At 59.1% G+C, this 17,943-nt stretch overlaps 1 protein-coding gene across 2 annotated transcripts in view; it reads right to left on the reverse strand.

Moving 5' to 3' along the window:
- Positions 1 to 12,059: 12,059 nt before the first annotated feature.
- The window catches only part of TSC22D3 (TSC22 domain family member 3), a 50,136-nt gene continuing 44,252 nt past the window's right edge, over positions 12,060 to 17,943 (reverse strand). The window contains exons 1-3 of one of the 2 annotated variants that reach the window (XM_084638618.1): positions 14,429 to 14,886; positions 14,248 to 14,299; positions 12,060 to 13,350 (exon numbers count right to left, since the gene is read on the reverse strand). In XM_084638618.1, coding sequence (XP_084494744.1) covers positions 13,105 to 13,350; positions 14,248 to 14,299; positions 14,429 to 14,550 — 420 coding nt within the window. In that variant the 5' untranslated portion in view covers positions 14,551 to 14,886 and the 3' untranslated portion in view covers positions 12,060 to 13,104. Of the gene's footprint in view, positions 13,351 to 14,247; positions 14,300 to 14,428; positions 14,887 to 17,943 lie in introns of those variants that run through there. The other variant, XM_084638617.1, reaches the window with a different exon arrangement.

A 17,943-nucleotide genomic window follows, 5' to 3' on the forward strand; every position in this document is an offset into this window, starting at 1 on the left:
AGATGGGGGCTGGCCCTGCAGGTCAGAACCCCTGGGCAGCAGGAGATTCGGCTCTTCTCTCTAATGGCCTAAGCCAGAGCGTTTGTGTCTGGGCTGGGTCCTATCTCAGGAGGCAGAGATGGACCGGTGCCATTCTAAGTGCTGGCGTGTTGCCAGGCAGGGGTGGCAGGTTTGTAAAAATTTTGGTGGTGCCCAGAACACCCAGAACCCAGCCCCAAAAACTTCCCCAGCACCTACCTAAGGCTCTGGGAGGGAGTTTGGGTGGAGGAGGGGGTCTGGGTTTCAGACTCTGGGACGGAGTTTGGGTAGAGGCTCTGGGCTGGGGCAGGGGATTGGGGTGCAGGAGGGGTGTAGGGTGCAGGCTCTGAGAGGGAGTTTGGGTGCAGGAGGGGTGAGAGGTCCTGACTCTGGGAGGGAGTTTGGGTGCCAGGGGCATGAGGGGTGCAGGCTCTGGGATGGAGTTTGTGTGCAGGCTCTGGGCTGGGGAAGGGGATTGGGGTGCAGGGTCTGGGACAGGGGTGGAAAAATCTTTTGGTCCGAGGGCCACATTGGGGTTGCAAAACTGTATGGAGGGCCAGGTAGGAAAGGCTGTGCCTCCCCAAACAGCCTGGCCTCTGCCCCCTATCCACCCCCTTCCACTTCCCACCACCTGACTGCCCCCCTCAGAACTCCTGACCCATCCAACCCCCCTGCTCCCTGTCCACTGACTGCCCCCTCCCAGGACCTCCACCCCATCTGTCCCCCCAGGACCCCACCCTCTGTCCAACCCCCCTGCTCCCTGTCCCCTGACTGCCCTGACCCCTGTCCACACCCCCATTCCCCTGACAGCGCCCCCCAGGACTCCCACGCCTATCCAACCCCCTCTGTTCCCTGTCCCCTGACTGCCCCCCTGCCCCAGAACCTCTGCCCCATCCAACCGCCCCCTGCTCTCTGTCCCCTGACTGCCCCCTGGAACTCCCTGTCCCTTATGCAACCCCCACCTACCCTCCCACTTGCTCACTCACTCGCTCACTCCCCCCTCACCCACTTACCAAGCCGCTCAGAGCAGCAGGAGCTCACAGCCCCGCTGCCTGTCTGGAGGCAGCCACTCTGCCATGCTTCATGGCAGGAGTGGCGGGCCAGAGCGCTGGTGGCGTGGCAAGGTGAGGCTGCAGGGCAGGGGGGGCAGCAGGGGAGGGGCCAGGGGCTAACCTCCCCGGATGGGAGCTCAAGGGCTGGGCAGGATGGTCTCGCGGACCGTAGTTTGCCCACCTCTACTCTGGGAGGTAGTTTGGGTGCTGGGTGCAGGCTCTGGGCTGGGGCAGGGGGTGGGAGTGGAAGAGGGGGTGAGGGGTGCACGCTGTGGGAGGGAGTTTGGGGGTGAGAGAAGGTGCGGGGGGTGGAGGTGCAGGAGGAAATTTGGGGGTCGGAGGGTGTGTGGGGGGAGGGGCTGTGGGTGCAGGCTCTGGAAGTGATTGGGAGTTCGGTGCTGACCTGGAGCACCCCCCAGCAGTGCTCCTGCAGGGGCGTTCAGGGTGGGGGCAGCGCGCAGCGGCACAGCCCCCCCTGGGCTGCAAGGACGTGCCGGCAATAATGTGGAACATGCATGCAGGAAGCCGCTCAGCCCCGCTGCACTGCCGGGGGGGGCGGGAACCCCCGGGCTCTTTTAAATAGCCCAGGGGTGGCAGGCAGGGCCAGGGGACGTGCGTGTGATGGGGGGGTCAGGCGGACCCCTGGGCCAGGAATATTCCTGGTGCCCGGGCACCACGGGCCCATAGAACTCGCCACCCATGCTGCCAGGGTCTCCCCCACCCTGTTAAATATCACAGTGTGCCAGGAGCAGGTTCAGGCCGAGCTGCTCCCTGCTCCTGCCACTGGTTGCTGCTGAACCTGCCCCCTGGTCCTGGGGATGTTCTGTGGGCTGCTGGGCCTCACAGCCTGGGGTACCCGGGTAGGGAAGGGGCTATATCCAGGGCCCTGGGATGGGCAGAACCCCTAGCATGTCCCAGGCCCCTCCCTGTTGTTCTCCTGCCCACACGGTACGATAGGGTCTGTAGCTGCTAGCCTGGCTGGGGTCCTGCTCTGGCTCCTGTGTTCACAAACCCCTGGGCTCTCTTCAAGCATTCCTTAGGGCGCAGCCAAGTCCTGCTCAGCACCAACGGCCCCCCCAGCTCTGTCTGTGCCCGTCCAGCCCGACCTGCAGCCTCACTGCTATTCTAGCCCTGGGCTCCCTCAGCACTGCCCCTCACTCCTGACCCACAGCTCCCCTGCTATGCCAGTCCTGGCCCCACCCCTCCCCCTACACTAGCACCTGCCCTTCCAAAGTGCCCGAGCGCTGGCCCAGGGTCCTGCCCTGGCTCCGGCTGGGGGAGTTGCGGGGGGTGGTGAGGGGCTGAGCTTGGCTACTGCCTTTCAAGAGCTCTCAGGGCATCAGTCTGTCCAAGGAGCTCTCCTCCTGCTCAGGCTGAGGGGTAGAGGAATGGGCCCCTTCCCATCATGGAGCCAACCCTGAGCCAGAATCCCCGGAGCAGGGGCAGAGCTGGGTTTGGCTGGAAACACAGCCCTTCGAGACCCCATCAAGGAAGCTGTCTGGAGAGCAGGCATGGAGCTTGTGCCAGCATTCCACCCCAAATGTGCCAACTGTGTGCCCAGCCCGCAGCCCTCCCCTAGAGGTGGCTGCATTTCACTGGTGGCAGAGGAGATGCCCTGTACATCATGGGCCTGATCCCCACTTGTCTTGACCCTTGCCCTGCCCTTTGTTGTCATTCACACCCGTGCGAGGTGGGTGTGACATGCTGGCCCTGGGGTGAGCGGGACATGCTGGCATGGGAGCACTGGGGGAGTGCCTGCAGGGAGAATCCAGCACTTGGAGCATTGTAAAGTGGCAAGACAGGGATGGATGTCTGCGAGTGCAGGGGCTGGGGGAGTGGGAGGGTGTCCCAACAACCCAACCTAGCTCCTTCCAGCTCCCTCGCCCATGCCTTGAGCCAGGCAGAGCAGCCAGCCTGGTGTTCCACGTGGGTGGCACCCTCATGGGGAGACATGTGCAGCCAGCAGGAAGGGTGGTTGATATGCCAGGCGCCACGCCTGGTGCCATGTTACGTCACGCCTGGAAAATCTCACGCCAATGCTGCGGGTATTTCTTGTTTCCACAAACAAGCCACATCAGATGCAGCTGCTTCACCCCTGGGGGCCTGGACACAGCCAGGACACTGAGCAAAGGCCGGGTCCCCAGCAGGAGCTGTGCAGCAGGGCTGGGAGCGCAGTCGCAGGCTGCACTGGCTTAGGCATCCGCCTTAGTGAACTCGTTTCCTGTTGCCAGCCCTGGTGGTGTTCCTGGGCCAGCTGCCAGCGCTAGGCTACACACAGGCGGCACCCTCATGTGGGGACATGTGCAGCCAGCAGGAGAGTGACGGGATTGCTGCGCCATGGGCCATTGGCTGGCACCGAGTCATGCCACGCCTGGAAAATAGCAACCAAGCTGCAAGTATGTGTTCTCACAAACAAGCCGTTTCTGAGAATCCAGATACGGCAGATTAACCCTTCGGGGCCTGGACGCTGCCTGGGTACTGGGAGGGACAGGTGGCTGCAGCCTGGGCTGGTGAATGACACAGGGACAGCCATTAACCCTACCTACCCTAGTGTGCCAGGACAGCACGGTCCCTTGGTAACAGGGCAGATGTCATTTTGGGGACTACAGACAGATGTCTCCAATGGCTCTGTGAATGGGACAGTGGGGGGCGGGAGCAGAACGCAAAGTCCCTGACACATGTAGGCAGTCCTGGCCCCCTGCAGGCTGGTAAGGCCAATGCCCAGAGCACGAGCTGGGAGCTGGGCAGTGCCGCCTGGGCCAGGGGGTGATGCTCAGGGCAGAGGGCACTGCCCATGGCGTGGAGGGCTGCCCTGCCTGGCCCCTGCGCTTTGGCCACTGCTCAGCTCTGAAAACCCATCCGTTTTGCCCGTGGCCTGCTGTGGTGAGCCAGAGCCGACGGCTGAGCCGGGGCTAGCTGCCATGCTCAGCTACGCACACCTGCATGTGGGCACACGTGCAGCCAGCAGAAGGGCCATCTGCTCCGTGGGCCATGCACCATTGGCTGGAGCCACATCATGCCAGGCTGGAGAACATTGCCCAGGCTCTGGGTATCTTGTGTTTTCTAAATCAAGCCACTTCTGAGCATCCCCAAGCCAGCAGGTAAACCCTTCGTGGCCTGCTGATATCCCAGCCTCTGTGGAGAGCAGCACTAAACCACCAGAGCCCAAGGTCTCCAGGGGACATTCTGGGGAGAGGGCAGAAAGGGGTGGGAAGCCGGGCTGGGCAGGCACAGGCAGGAAGAGCCTTGCAGCACTACAGAGACACACCCCCTGCAGGCTGCTCTGCTGGAGCCATCCCCTGGGGTGAGCAGATCCCCCCACAGACCCCCCCCGCCCCCGATGCTCCCCTGAGGCCACTCAAAGATAAGTGTGATCTGGGGCAGGCTGACAGCCCTGGGGCCAGCCTGGGCAGCCTTGTAGTCCATGTTGTGCCAAGCCTCTGCCCCCTCCCGCACAGCCCTGGGGCTGTGGGCTAGCGCTCCATCTGTGGAGGGCAGGGCCACGCTAGACCCTGGATCAGTGCTGCTGCCTCTGAGAGCCTGGCAGCCGCTTACCCATCTCCTGCCATGCAGTGAAGCAGCAGCCGCATTGCTGGGGCTGAGCCAGGAGCGCTGTGCAGCGGGGCTGGGCAGAGCTGCCAGCCACATGGGGGACACGCGCAGGCAGCAGCAGGGCAGGGTCAGGCAGTGTCAGGCCAGGCAGCTGGTTGGGCTCAGCTGGAAATACCAGTGAGGGCATTCCTGGGGCTGTCCTGTCCTGCCAGCACCTGCCTGGTGATGCTGCTACCCTGGGAACACCCAGCAGGGAAGGGGCTCAGGACCGGCAGTCAGAGGAACAGCTAGTGCAGAGGGCATGGAGGGTGGGAGGGACACACAGGGTGCAGGAAGGGGTTGGGGGCACAGGCAGCAGTGGGGTAAAGAAGTGAGTGCTGGGAGATGGAGAGAAGTCTGATGGGGTGAGTGTGGTGACTGAACTGATCCCCCAAACCATATGGCTTCACTGTAGGGGGCTGTATGTGAGTGGATGGACAGACAGACAGACAGCGGGGGGTGGGGGGGTGAGCAATGGACAGTTGGACAGTTGAAGAGTATGGATGGACAGATGGACAGCATGTGTGTGTGGATGGACAGATGGACAGTGTGTGTGTGTAGATGGACAGATGGACAGTGTGGGGGTGGATGGACAGACGGACAGTGTGTGGATGGACAGACGGAGAATCTCGAGGTCATGGAGACACGAGGGGGGGCTGGTTACAGTCTCAGGCTGGGAGGGCGCCACAACCCCTCCAGAACGTGCCATGTTCCCCAACCGGCCAGGCTGGCCAAGCGAGCAGCACGACTCCAGGATGCAGATCCCAGGCCTGAGCCCCAGCCCATGCTCCTGTTGGTTCAGGGGCTTTCCACAGCCCCCCCAAAACAATGCACCTCCGGCTTAGCACCCCTCTTTGTGCACAGTGCGAGTACCAGCGTGTGTGTGCTGGCAGCAGTGGGGGCGGGGATGCACCAGCCCGGGGGCAGCAGGGGAGAGGCTGCATTGGCGTGTGGCACCTGGGTGCTGCAGAGCCATGAGCAGTGGCGGGTGGGGAGTGTCCCCTCCAAATCCGCAGCGAGCGCAGCTCCCCTCCCCAATGCCCGCGGCTGGGCCTGGGTTTGTCTGTTTGCGCAGCATTGCCCAGGGAACTAATGATCTTGGAGCTCTGTGGCTCTTCTGCCACTTCCCCTCCTGGCATCACTGACTCCCCAGGGCTGGCTCTGAAACCTCCCCGGGCCCAGCTGTGCTGGATGTGGCATCAGAGCCCAACAGCAACAGGAGAGGGGATGCCAGGTGCCAGCAAGAGCCCAGCCACCTACCAGCGCCCCCAGGCCTGGGCACTGCCAGCCCCACAGGTGAATCCCCAGCCAGCCTCGGAAATGCAGCCTCTGTTTATAACAATGGATGTAATTCTAACTCCTAGTGCCCACCCAGCCCTGGGCACCCCCGAGCTCTGCCGATGCCCCTCAACCTCTCTGCTATCCCCGCGCTGGGCTCCACACAGCTCTAGCCTCTGCTGGTGCCCCTCAGTCCTGGCCCACAGCCCACCCCTAGTCTAGCCTTGGGCCTTGCCCAAGCTATGACTGACACCCTCTGCACCCCCACTGTGCTGTGTTTTTGCATTAGAAACTGTCTGCAAGGGACTCTCTAGGCCCACTTGCTCCTGTGCTGCATTGCGCTCAGCCCTCAGGCAGTGCCCAGCATGCATGACTGGCATTCATGAGCCAGGGGCTCTACGGTTCCCTGCCATTGGACTCCTCACCTTTGGGGCATCTGTAAATTGCCTGACCTGGGGCTGGGCTGTCAGCCTCCAGCCTGAGCAGGGCTGTGCTGGCTCCTGCACCTCGGGATGGGGGGTGACAGCACTCAGGCATGAACAGGGAAAGGGGAACATGGGATTGGCTGGAAGGCAAAGCCACCTCTGTCCCGCAGCGTGAGTGGAAGGGGAGCCTGCCCGGACATGCAGGGCTGGCTGCTCACCAGCTGCTTGGGGAGCACCATCCCCACTGTGTTGGGTCCTCCATTTGCAGCTGCATTGTCCAGCACCTCCTGCCAGGTGCAGGGCTGAGCATGTGCTGCCTCCCAGCGCCATGCACTTCGAGGGGCTGCAGGCCTGGAGCCAGGGGACTGGGAAGCTGGGAGCCAGGAGAGTTTAGCTGGGGGGCTCAGCCTGGCTATGGGCCCTGGTGACAAAGCCAGCTGGAGCCGGGGACGCTCTGAGCCGTGGGAGCTAGTGTGGCCTGCCACCATCACTACATGCAGGCTGGCCGGGAATCAGGAGTGACACACCCACCTGGGATGTCTGTGAGACCCCCCCTGGGGCACCTGCAAACCCAGCTCCAGCAGGCACAGCCTGTCTCGCCCATGTGCTGAGCCCAAGGGCAGGAGGACGCATGAGCCACATGCCTGCAACTCTTCATCAGCCACTCGCTAGGGCGAGCACAACCAGGGTTCAAGCCTCGTGGGGCATTTCAGGGGGTGTTTCCCATGGGGCTGCAACTCCCACCTGCGTTACGCCTCCCACCCTTACAGTCACTCTGTTGTGGAGGGGACATCAGACCCGGGCAAAATCATGGCAAAGCTGATATAGGATTCAATCGAAAAAGCCTTAAGGCTGGACCAGGGTTTTGCGGCGACTTGTCAAACCAACCTGCTGTCTGTCTAGGGTGCATTCGGACCATGTAGCTGGACTAGACCTTTGTAATGCATTTGATTTAGTACTGCACAATGGTCAGCTTACAAAACGATCATTGCAAGTTTGCCCTAAACCCATGTGGGGTAGTGATTAAGAACTAGGGACCTGACAGATCTCACCATGTAGTTCTTGCTGCAGAGCCATCATGAACTAGGGTGTTGAAGTGGGGCACATAGGGCTCCATTCTGTGTTCGGTGTGTTCAGTGCCAACATGGGCCATTTGCAGCTGAAATGAAGCTGGGCAGCGCAGTAATGAGCACTGAGTCACATAGCAGGTGCAGGATCACTGGGAAGCTGGGCCCAGTCAAACAAAATGCAACGCCAAGTCATGCACCAAGGAGCGCAGGCTGCACCCCTAGGCTGGGGACCAGGAGAGCAGTGACGGGGAAGGATTTAGGGGACCTAGTGGACAAGCACCCGCACACAAACTCCTAATGCAACACTGTGGCAGGAAAAGGGCTCGCGCCCTGAGGGCCTAGGGGAGTAGCGCATAGGCGTTGGGAGGTGACCCCCCCGGGGAGCAGCAGAGCACCCCCTGGTTCTTTCTGCTTGTCATTCCCTGGGAAGCTCGCCCTCTACCCCAACCCAGCCTCACCACCCCATGCCTTGCCTCTTTCCATGACCCATCGCTCCAGGTGTCCCCGCAGCCAAGCCCCACTGAGCACAGAGGTGGCCGTGCCTGCATTTGTTACCCTGGAGCCGCTCTCCTGAAGGTGCCCAAAGCATTCCCTCCAGCCCTGCGGGGACGGCTGCCACTGGCTGCACAGACAGCTGCAGCCTCTGGGCACCACGTGCGGCTGCAGCCTGGCAGGTCCCCGTGTGCATGGCGCAGGGGGCTTGGCTCAGCATGGACGGGGGTAGAGTGCAGAAGGGGGCAACTGGGTGACAGTCTGGCAGGATGCTGCAGCCCAGTCCTGCCCTGGAGTGATGCCAGTGCGGAGTCCCAGGCCTCTAAGCAGGAGTGAGGGTGGGTGGGGATGGGATCGAACAGACCTGGCAAAGCAGAGCCGTCTTGACCCTGAAGCTGAGAGCAGCTGTGGGGGAAGGTGGCTGGGGCTGGAAAGCCCCTTTCTGGGCAGCTCCCTGGGCAGCGTGGTAGGTGCCAGCTGGTCATGGGCTGGGAAGTTGGGCAGCGGGTGGAGGGGGAGTGGTGGGCACCACACTGCTAAGCCAGCCCACTGCAGGGCCTGGGGCACTGTCGCCCCAGGTAGGTCAGAGGCTGCACTGGAGGCTGAGGTGCTGGGAACAGAAGAAGTGGGGTCAGCATCTTTGCCAGGTGCCCTTCCCCCGCTGGGGACTGAAGGGAAGGGGTGCTTTGGCTGTTGGGGGGTGGGCTCTGGAAATGGCAAAGCCCTGGCTGCTCATTTGGCACCCAGGGGCCAGGACAGGGTTGTTCCCTGGCGGATAGGATCCCTCAGAGCTTGCCCAGGGGTGCGCCTCCCAATCAGCCTGAGTCGCAGTGCATCCTGATCCCTGCACCCCCTTGTATCCCCAGATTGCTGCCCTCCCTGGGCTCCTGGCTCCAGCACAGGGACAGTCCAGCCCTTTCCAACCTGCACACAATGGTCTTTTTGCTTTCTTCCCAGCAGGACCCATCCTGGCATGGCTCCCCCAGGTTCATCCCAGCAACATCCACTGATGATCACAGCTAGAGAGGAGCACCGATAAGGGATGATAGGGGGACATTCTTCACCCCATAAGAACAGCCATCCTGGGTCAGATCAAAGGTCCATCAAGCCCAGTATCCTGTCCTCTGACAGTGGAAGGTGCCCCAAAGGGAATAAACCGACAGGTTATCATCAAGCGATCCATGTCCTGTCACCCAATCCCAGCTTCTGGCAAACAGGCTAGGGACACCATTCCTGCCCATCCTGACTAATAGCCATTGATGGACCTATCTTCCATGAATCTATCTAGCTCCCTTTTGAACCCCGTTATAATATTGGCCTTCACAACACCCTCTGGCAAGGAGTTCCAGAGGTTGACAGTGCATTGCATGAAAAAATACTTTCTTGTGTTTGTTTTAAACCTGCTACCTACTAATTTCATTTGGTGGCCCCTTGTTCTTGTATTATGAGAAAGCGTAAATAACACTTCCTTTTTTACTTTCTCTATATCACTCATGATTTTATAGACGTCTATCATATTCCCCCTTAGTCGCCTCTTTTCCAGGCTGAAAAGTCCCAGTCTTATTAATCTCTCCTCATACGGAAGCCGATCTATACCCCTAATAATTTCTGTTGCCCTTTTCTGAACCTTTTCCAATTCCAATATATCTTTTTTGAGATGGGGTGACCACATCTGCACGCAGTCTTCAAGGGGTGGGCGTACCATGGATTTATACAGAGGCAACATATTTACTGTCTTATTATCTATCCCTTTCTTAATGATTCCCAACATTCTGTTTGCTTTTTTGACTGCCGCTGCACATTGAGTGGATGTTTTCAGAGAACTATCCGCAATGACTCCAAGATCTCTTTACTGAATGGTAACAGCTAATTTAGACCCCATCATTTTCTATGTATAGTTGGGATTATGTTTTCCAATGTGCATTACTTTGCATTTATCAACATTGAATTTCATCTGCCATTTTGTTGCCCAGTCACCCAGTTTTGAGAGATCCTTTTGTAGCTCTTCTCAGTCTGCTTTGGACTTAACTATCTTGAGTAGTTTTGTATCATCTGCAAATTTTGTTTACCCCTTTTTCCAGATCCTTTATGAATGTTAAATAGGACTGGGCCCAGTACAGATTCCTGGGGGACACCACTATTTACCTCTCTCCATTCTGAAAACTGACCATTTATTCCTACCCTTTGTTTCCTATCTTTTAACTAGTTACTGATCCATGAGAGGACCTTCTCTCTTATCCCATGACTGCTTATTTTGCTTAAGAGCCTTTGGTGAGGGACCTTGTCAAAGGTTTTCTGAAAATCTAAGTACACTATACCCACTGGATCTCCTTTGTTCACATGCTTGTTGACCCCCACAAAGAATTCTAGTAGATTGGTGAGGCATGATTTCCCTTTACAAAAACTATGTTGACTACATCCCAACAAATTGTGTTCATCTATGTATCTGACAATTTTGTTCTTTACAATAGTTTCAACCAATTTGCCCAGTACTGAAGTGAGGCTTACTGGCCTGTAATTGTCGGGATCACCTCTGGAGCCCTTTTTTAAAAATTGGTGTCACATTAGCTATCCTCCAGTCATTTGGTACAGAAGCTGATTTAAATGATAGGTTAGAGACTACAGTCAGTAGTCCTGCAATTTCACATTTGAGTTCCCTCAGAACTCTTGGGTGAATACCATCAGGTCCTGGAGACTTATTACTGTTTAGTTTATCAATTTGTTCCAAAACCTCCTCTAATGACACCTCAATTTGGGACAGTTCCTCAGATCTATCACCCCAAAAGAATGGCTCAGGTTTGGGAATCTCTCTCACATCCTCAACAGTGAAGACCGATGCAAAGAATTAACTTAGTTTCTCCGCAATGGCCTTATCGTCTCCTTTAGCATCTCAATCATCCAGTTGCCCAACTTGCTGTTTAGCAGGCTTTCTGCTTCTGATGTATTTAAAATAAATTTTGCTATTACTTTTGGAGTCTTTGGCTAGCTGTTCTTCAAATTCTTTTTTTGTCTTTCCAATTATATTTTTACACTTCATTTGCCAATGTTTATGTTCTTTTCTATTTTCCTCATTAGGACTTATCTTCCACTTTTTAAAGGGTCCCTTTTTGCCTCTCACTGCTTCTTTTACTTCGTTGTTTTACCCCAGGAGCTGTGACCCTCTCATTGCGCCCTCATACAGCCCCCCTCTCCTCTCCCCAACGCCAGCTCCATGCAGCGCCTGCAGCCCAGCCCAGTGCTCGTCTGGCTTCTGACCGCACCATCTGAAGGATCTTCCTCCAGGGGCACCAGTCCCCTTCTGTGGGCTTGAAAATCCCTCTCAAACTGGATTTGAGCTGTTTGGGAGCCCAGGCCTGGGACAGCAGGGGCTGCGGGTCAGGACTGAGGGGCACTGATAAAGCTGTGTGGGAGCCCAGGGCTGGGACACTAGAGGGTGCAGGTCAGGATTGAGGGGCACCAGCAGAGCTATGAATGAGGACTCCAATGCATCCGTGCTCGTCTCTCACTTTCAGTCCCTTTCCAGGCCCCCGTATCTCCCTTTTGTAACAGCCCAGCACCCAATGCCCCTGCACACCTGTCCCCTCCCCCACCACACACTCCAGGCCCCCTCGGCTCACCCCTGCTCTCATCTCGCAGGCTGCAGTGAGGATGGGGCCCCCCTACAAGGCTCTAAGCCTTAGCCCATTAGGCTGAAATGCAGAGGGGGCTGGGATCACTGACTCCCCCACTCACCCCCCCCCATCCCCCGACTCAGGGGCTTCACGTTGGAAGCCAGCAGCATCCAGCGCTAAAGGGTTTCCAGTGACCGGCTGAAGGCACTGCATCCCATGCTGCATCCCACTGGAGAGCAGCCCAGGAATGTGTGGGTGTGGGCAGGGGGAGCTCCCTGACAGAACCACACCACAAATGTCACCAGCTGGCCTGTATCTGGTCACTGCACACAGGGGCCAGGGAGTCCCTCCCTGCGCAGCCTGAACCTCAGCCCACATCCCACCAAAGCTTTTGGAGTCCCCCCCCCCCCATCCATTCCCCTTCCCCACGGGGCACTGATCCTCTCCCATCAACACTGTTCCACCCCCACCCTTCCCACTACCCAGCCCCTCCCCCATTACAAAGACACGCCTCTCTGCATGTATTATCAAAAGTAGAGTTTATTGCCATTTCTAGTTAGATTCACACAGTCATGTTAATGCTCTGACAGTCTAAATCGAGAGTGACGCCCTGTCCCCTCCGCGAGAGCCGTCTCGAGGGGGGGGACGCTCACGGAGCAAATAACCTCGGCTCTCGGCCCCCGAGGGGCCGGGCCATCCTGTCCACGGCAGGCGGGTCTCATTGGCATGTTTCATTATAAAATCTCTGCTGTGGGTGTCCTGTGGCCCTGCTCTGGGCGGACTGGGGGACGGGGAATCTCCCTCCTGGAGGGGTCTGTACACAGACCGAGCTATGTATAAAAATCTATCCCACAGCGAGACAGCTCCAGTCACCCATTTCCAAACACCATCCAAGCGGCCCGCCTCCACACTCGGCTGGAATCCCCAGCGGGCCCCAGGCATATAGCTATGGGCAGCAGCATCCATAGAGCCCCCCACGAGCCCCAGGCTTCGGTAGCCATCCCCAGCAGTGGTTGTGTGTATACGTTCCTTAGATGCAGCTAAGGATATAAAGATCCCTGCACTAACGAAACAAAGCTTTCCTTGTAATCCCCAACCTGTGGTGTGCACAAGCCATGCACTGTCCACAGCCGCCAACACAAAGGTGCTGACGAGGTCAGTTTTTGGTTCCTACCCCAGGCCCATTCCAGGGTGGCAGGAGGGGCAGATTTGTATCTCTCCTCAGCAACAACTGGCTTCCTCCAAGGATCAGTCTTTGTCAAGTGCAGCAGGAGCCCTGCTGAACGGTGCAGCAAGGGCACATGACCGGATGTGCAGCCCCTTGCACTCTCACGGACGTGCAAAGAGGCCCCCCATGGGGGTCGTCTGGCTGTGCAGTGTCCCAACATGACACCTCGCTCCTTCAGAGCCAGTCAGTGTCCCAGCAGCTGGGGCAGCGCCCCTGGCACATCTCGTAGCTCTCGCTAGCTTGGGAAGTTCTCCACATGAGATGAGGGAGGAAACAACTTTTAAGGAGATTAAGTAGAAAGAGTTCAGTGGCTCTGCCCACTCCGAGGACAGAGCCACCTTACACCGCAGAGCCCCCGGTGTGCTGGGCCGGGGCAGCTGCCCCGCCCGTCTGCTCCTCTGCAGACAGCCCCTCTGCCGGCAGCCGGGACTGGAATTTCTCCAGCTGCTCAGGGCTGGCCAGGGTTTTCAAGAGGCTGTTCTCTCGCTCCAGCTGGGAGTTCTTCTCCACCAGTTCTTTGATCTGCTCCTTGAGGATCTCCACCTCCTCCCTCACGGCATACATCAGGTGGTTTTTCACTAGATCCTAGGAGACAACCAAAGGCAGGGTTACCAAACTATTCCGCCCCAACTCCCAAGCTCAGCCATGGACTCCGGCTGCAGTCCAGGACCAGCTGGGCTCTGTGCTGCCGTCACCAATGCTCAGAGCTAGCCTGAGCTCCCAGCTAAGCCGGCTGAATCCAGCTGTCTGGCTGCAGCAGGGTCAGTGGTTATGGGGCTCTGGCTAAAGGTCTCTCATCAGGCAGGAAGCAGGAGATGCTATTAGCACAGTTTAGCAAGGGGCATGTCTACCAGGGACGCTGCACACCGTTCAACATGCAGCAGATTTTGTAACAACTCCCTGGCGCCTTCTGCAGGTCTCTGAGCCCAGCTCTCTGCCCTTCTCAGTAGGGCTCGGCGGCCACACGGGGGCTGGGATCTGCTACCAAGCACACCGTCCCTCTAGCCCAGGGCAAGATCACTGCGCTCTTTCCCCCGCAAGAGGAAAAACAATTTTAGAGTCTGATGTGCCACAGCCCTTGGCATGGCTGGAGTGAAGCCACGGCGCTGGGATAAGAACCTTGTTGCTTTTCCAGCAAGGCCCCTGCCAGCTCCCAGGCACTCTAGGGGAAAGGGGGGTAGGGTGCCGTGTCCTGCCTCTCTGGCTACAGGGCGCGGGCCTGGGGCTCCGGGACGCCGCCGGGGGTCCCGCCTGCGCTTTGGGATCCCCGACCCGCCTGGCGTGCTGAAGAGGTCAGCGAGCTTCGCTAGCGGCAGACAAAGGCGGGCGTGCGCCCCGCAGCGATCCCGGGGAAGGGGGCAGGCGGGAGCCCTATTGCATCAGCCCAGGGAGCCCTGCCCCTGCCCCGCGGGGTGACCACGTATTGCGTCAGCCCAGGGGGCCCTGCCCCTGCGCCGCGGGGTGACCCCAGCCCGTGCTCACCATCGCCTGCTCGATCTTGTTGTCAATCGCCACCACGCTGGCTCCGGAGGCGCTGAAAGACACAAGGCGGCGGCGGCCAGTTAGCAGCGAGCCCGATCCGCAGAGCCCGATCCGCAGCGAGCCCCGCTGCACCCCCCCAGCCCGGCACCCCCCGCGCGGAGCCCCCCAGCCCGGCCCCTACCTGTTGTCCAGCTTGACGGAGACCACGTCCCCGCCGAGGAGCGAGGAGAAGAAGGAGATGGAGAAGTTATGCAGCTGGTACACGGCCACCTCCATGGCGGACTGGTAGAGCTCGGTGCTCATGGCCACGGCGCACAGGGGCAGGGCTAGCGGGCTCTCGCCGCTCGGGATCGGCAGGGCGCTCGGGGGCTGACGGAGCCGACCGCGGGTGGGCGCAGGGCAAGGGGCGGGCAGGGGCCGGGCAGGGGCCGGACGAGCGCACAACGACGAGCGCGAGCCGGGCTGAAGCCACCAGTGGGGGCTCTCCGAGCGCCACCACCTTATATAGGAGGCTCCTGCTGGCGTCACATGGTGTCAGGCTGCGGCTGGGTGGGGCGAGGCTGCGGCTCTGCCATGTCCCCGCCCTGAACCCTGGGGCGAGCTCAGGGAGCTTTCCGCGCCCCCCCCCCTTGCAAACAGTGCGTCGGGAGAGGGTATGCGGGGAAGGGGGGTTAACTCCGCCGTGCAGAATTTTCCCTACACACAAGCTCTGGAGAGCTCCGCCCGCCGCAAGGGCTTTGCTAGCAGTCTCGTTCTCTGCTTGAAGCTGCTGTGTGTAGACCCCCGGCGCTATTAACCACCCCCCCCGAGGGTTTTACCCCCAATACACACGGATGTTGAGGGTCGTTTTGCACGTTGCAAAACCATTGCATCATTGGACACGCAAGTGTCCGGGATTCCAATACCTGCCCCCCTCCCAGAGATTTCTGCAGCTTCCAATATTTCAGTCAGACCCGGTTCAAGGGGCCCGCTGCAAAGCACACGAACCCGGCCCCGACCCGTCCTCTTGTTGATCGGGAAAATAAAACAGCTTTTCGCCTTTCCCCCCGGGCTTGCAAGCGCGCCAAACCCGGCGGCCAAAGCGAGTGTAAAAATGTGCATGCGAAACAAACCAATTCCCGCTAATAACGCCCGAAGAATGGCAGGCTCGAGGCTGCGCCCAGGAGCTACTACACCCCAGAAGTAGGTCGCTTCTTAACCAGAGTTACATAAGCTTCCACCAAAACATGTTTTGACTTTCGAGTCCAACAGCTTCCAACGGCGCCTGCTGGTGATTCCCTCCCTTCCTCGCGGGCGCAAAGCGACCCCCGGCGGTTGGTAGCTGCATGGGCAGGCCGAAGATGCCTAAGAGGACGAGCCTTAGGAAGATGCTGCTCCCCCAAGGGGATGCAACAGGAGTTATTGCTCCTGTGGGCAGCAGCTTTTGTGCCAGGCTGCTCTGGGCCATACGAGCCAGCGGCGCAGGCTCTGGGCTGCATAAACGGACGAGAGCCTTGGTGGCCACAGTGTGCTCTTGTCACCAGCGTGTTTTCCCCAGGAGCCCCTGAACTGCACATGCAAGAGGGCTGGGTGGGTACCATGACCAGATGGGTACCATGAGTGCCAGAGGAGAGATAGGGTCACTCCTCCTGCAGAACAGACACTTGCATCATGGTGGTGAATCATGGGCTGCACCTGTGTATTGAACACAGGTGTAGGGCTACTAAACCCTGAGCTCCTCCATCTGCCATGCTAAAGTGGGGGACCCACAGGGTAGCATGCTCTGTGCAGATATAGTGTGTAATGTCCTGGCTTTGTGGGTCTGTGTCTGAGAGCACGATGCTGCTATCTAGTGCAGTGGGCCCACACCCAGGATAAGAGGCCTACTACTGCTACTACCACCTGCGTGTCAGCTGGCATGGCTGTGGAGTCGGAGAAGCAGGGTTACGGCTCAGCGGTGTGCGTGTGCATGACATTTACACAGTCTGTCAGCAGCCCCGGGGCTCCTTACACTGCAGGCGCCAATCGGAGCTCTCACTGGAGAGGGGGATATTTATAACACATGTTGCATCCCAGTGTCCTTGCGGGACCCTACCCTCCCAGCAATGCTGAGCAATGGGCTGACTGGGCTCAGAGATGCCAAGCAAGGTACGGTCCCTGCCCCAAGGTACTCGGCCTCTCACCAGACAGCCAGCAATTCTCTGTGAGGTCCCTCGAGCTGGGCCTGCTGGCTGTTTCCAGCCCAGCTTTCGCTAGGAGAGAGGGCTGCTTTTGGCTCAGACCTTTGCATACTTGGATGTGTTTGCTCATGTACTCCATAGTGCTGTGTTAGCTCCCTTCTCTCTGCTCTCTGGCACCCAGCGGCACCGAGTGACCTGAGCAGCAATGGACGAATGCAGCAGCCCATCCTTCCGGGAACGTGCACTCTGCTCCTGGATCTCTGCCCTCCTGGCGCCGAGGGATGCTCCTCTGCTTTCCCTGTTCCACAGCATGCCCAGCCAACAGGAACCGGCCTCCTCGGGCACTCCAGCAAGGCCTCTGTGTGCTAGCACATGGGTGCGTTTTCCTAGAGCGGTTCTGAGTGGCTGATGTCTGAGTGGCTGGGGTATCTGCAGTTCAGAGGAGGGCTGTGCCTCTATCCCCATGTCTGTGGGATCCCCCTAATATAGGGTGACAAGATGTCCCGATTTTATAGGGACAGTCCCAATTTTTGGGTCTTTTTCTTATATAGGCCCCTAATACCCCCCACCCCCTGTCCCAATTTTTCACACTTGCTGTCTGGTCACTCTACCCTAATAGCTCAGAGCAGACCCCGCGGAGCCAGGCGCTTCACAGACACCCAGGGAGCCAGGGCCAGCCTTCTACTAATAAACTAGAGCTGCCAGCAAGCCTGAGCTGCTCAAGAGCCTGTCCCTACCACAGCCACCAGAGGCCCCCCACAGCCACAGCAGGTCACGAGGAGCGGGAAAGGCAGCAGGGCCGGGGCCACATCTCATGGGTTCAGTAGAGCACCAGACACCCCAGCAGCAGTGCAGTACAGCCCCCACCCCAGTTCACACTCACGTGGGCAGAGGTGGGTGCTGCTGGCTCCCTGGGGAGATAAGCGTCCCCATGGGCAGTGCATGGAGAACCCGGGCGCTATCTCCCTCGTGCGGAGGGGCAACCCTGCAGCTCCTGGACATGGGGACTCCTTATCTGGGTGGCTCAGCCGGTGAGCACAGCCTGCTGGGCCGGTGCGGGTGCTGGCCACTGTTTGGATTCCAGAGGGTGGGGCAGTTATCGGGGTGAAGGCAGCAGGTGTGGACACTGATCTCGGACCCTGCTTGGAGTGGGCCAGGGAGACCAGGCTGTGATTGGGGGCACGGTGCCCTCAGCACCGTGTGGGGTTTGGCAGCCGTCCTCTGCAGAGCTGGGGCAAAAACCAGCTGGCTCTGGCAAAGCCTGGAGACCAGGCCTGATGCAGCTTCCCCACGGCCCAGAGAGCAGACCCTATACTGCTCCAAGGAGAACCCGGCATTCCCCTGACACTCATGCAGCTCTGCCATGGCCCAGAGAGCCACCCCTAACGCTGCCCCCCACCAGCTGACATACAGCCAGAGCATCAGCAAATAGTATGCTCAGAGGGCCTTTGACTCTGCTCTCTGTGCAGCTGCCCTCCAGGGCAGAGCCCTGTGTAAGCTGGGAAGGTGCCTATGGGTCAGCTAAGCCTGGGCCAGG

Source organism: Lepidochelys olivacea (genome assembly GCF_965140295.1).
Source record: "Lepidochelys olivacea isolate rLepOli2 genome assembly, chromosome: 9".
Lineage (NCBI taxonomy): Eukaryota > Metazoa > Chordata > Testudines > Cheloniidae > Lepidochelys > Lepidochelys olivacea.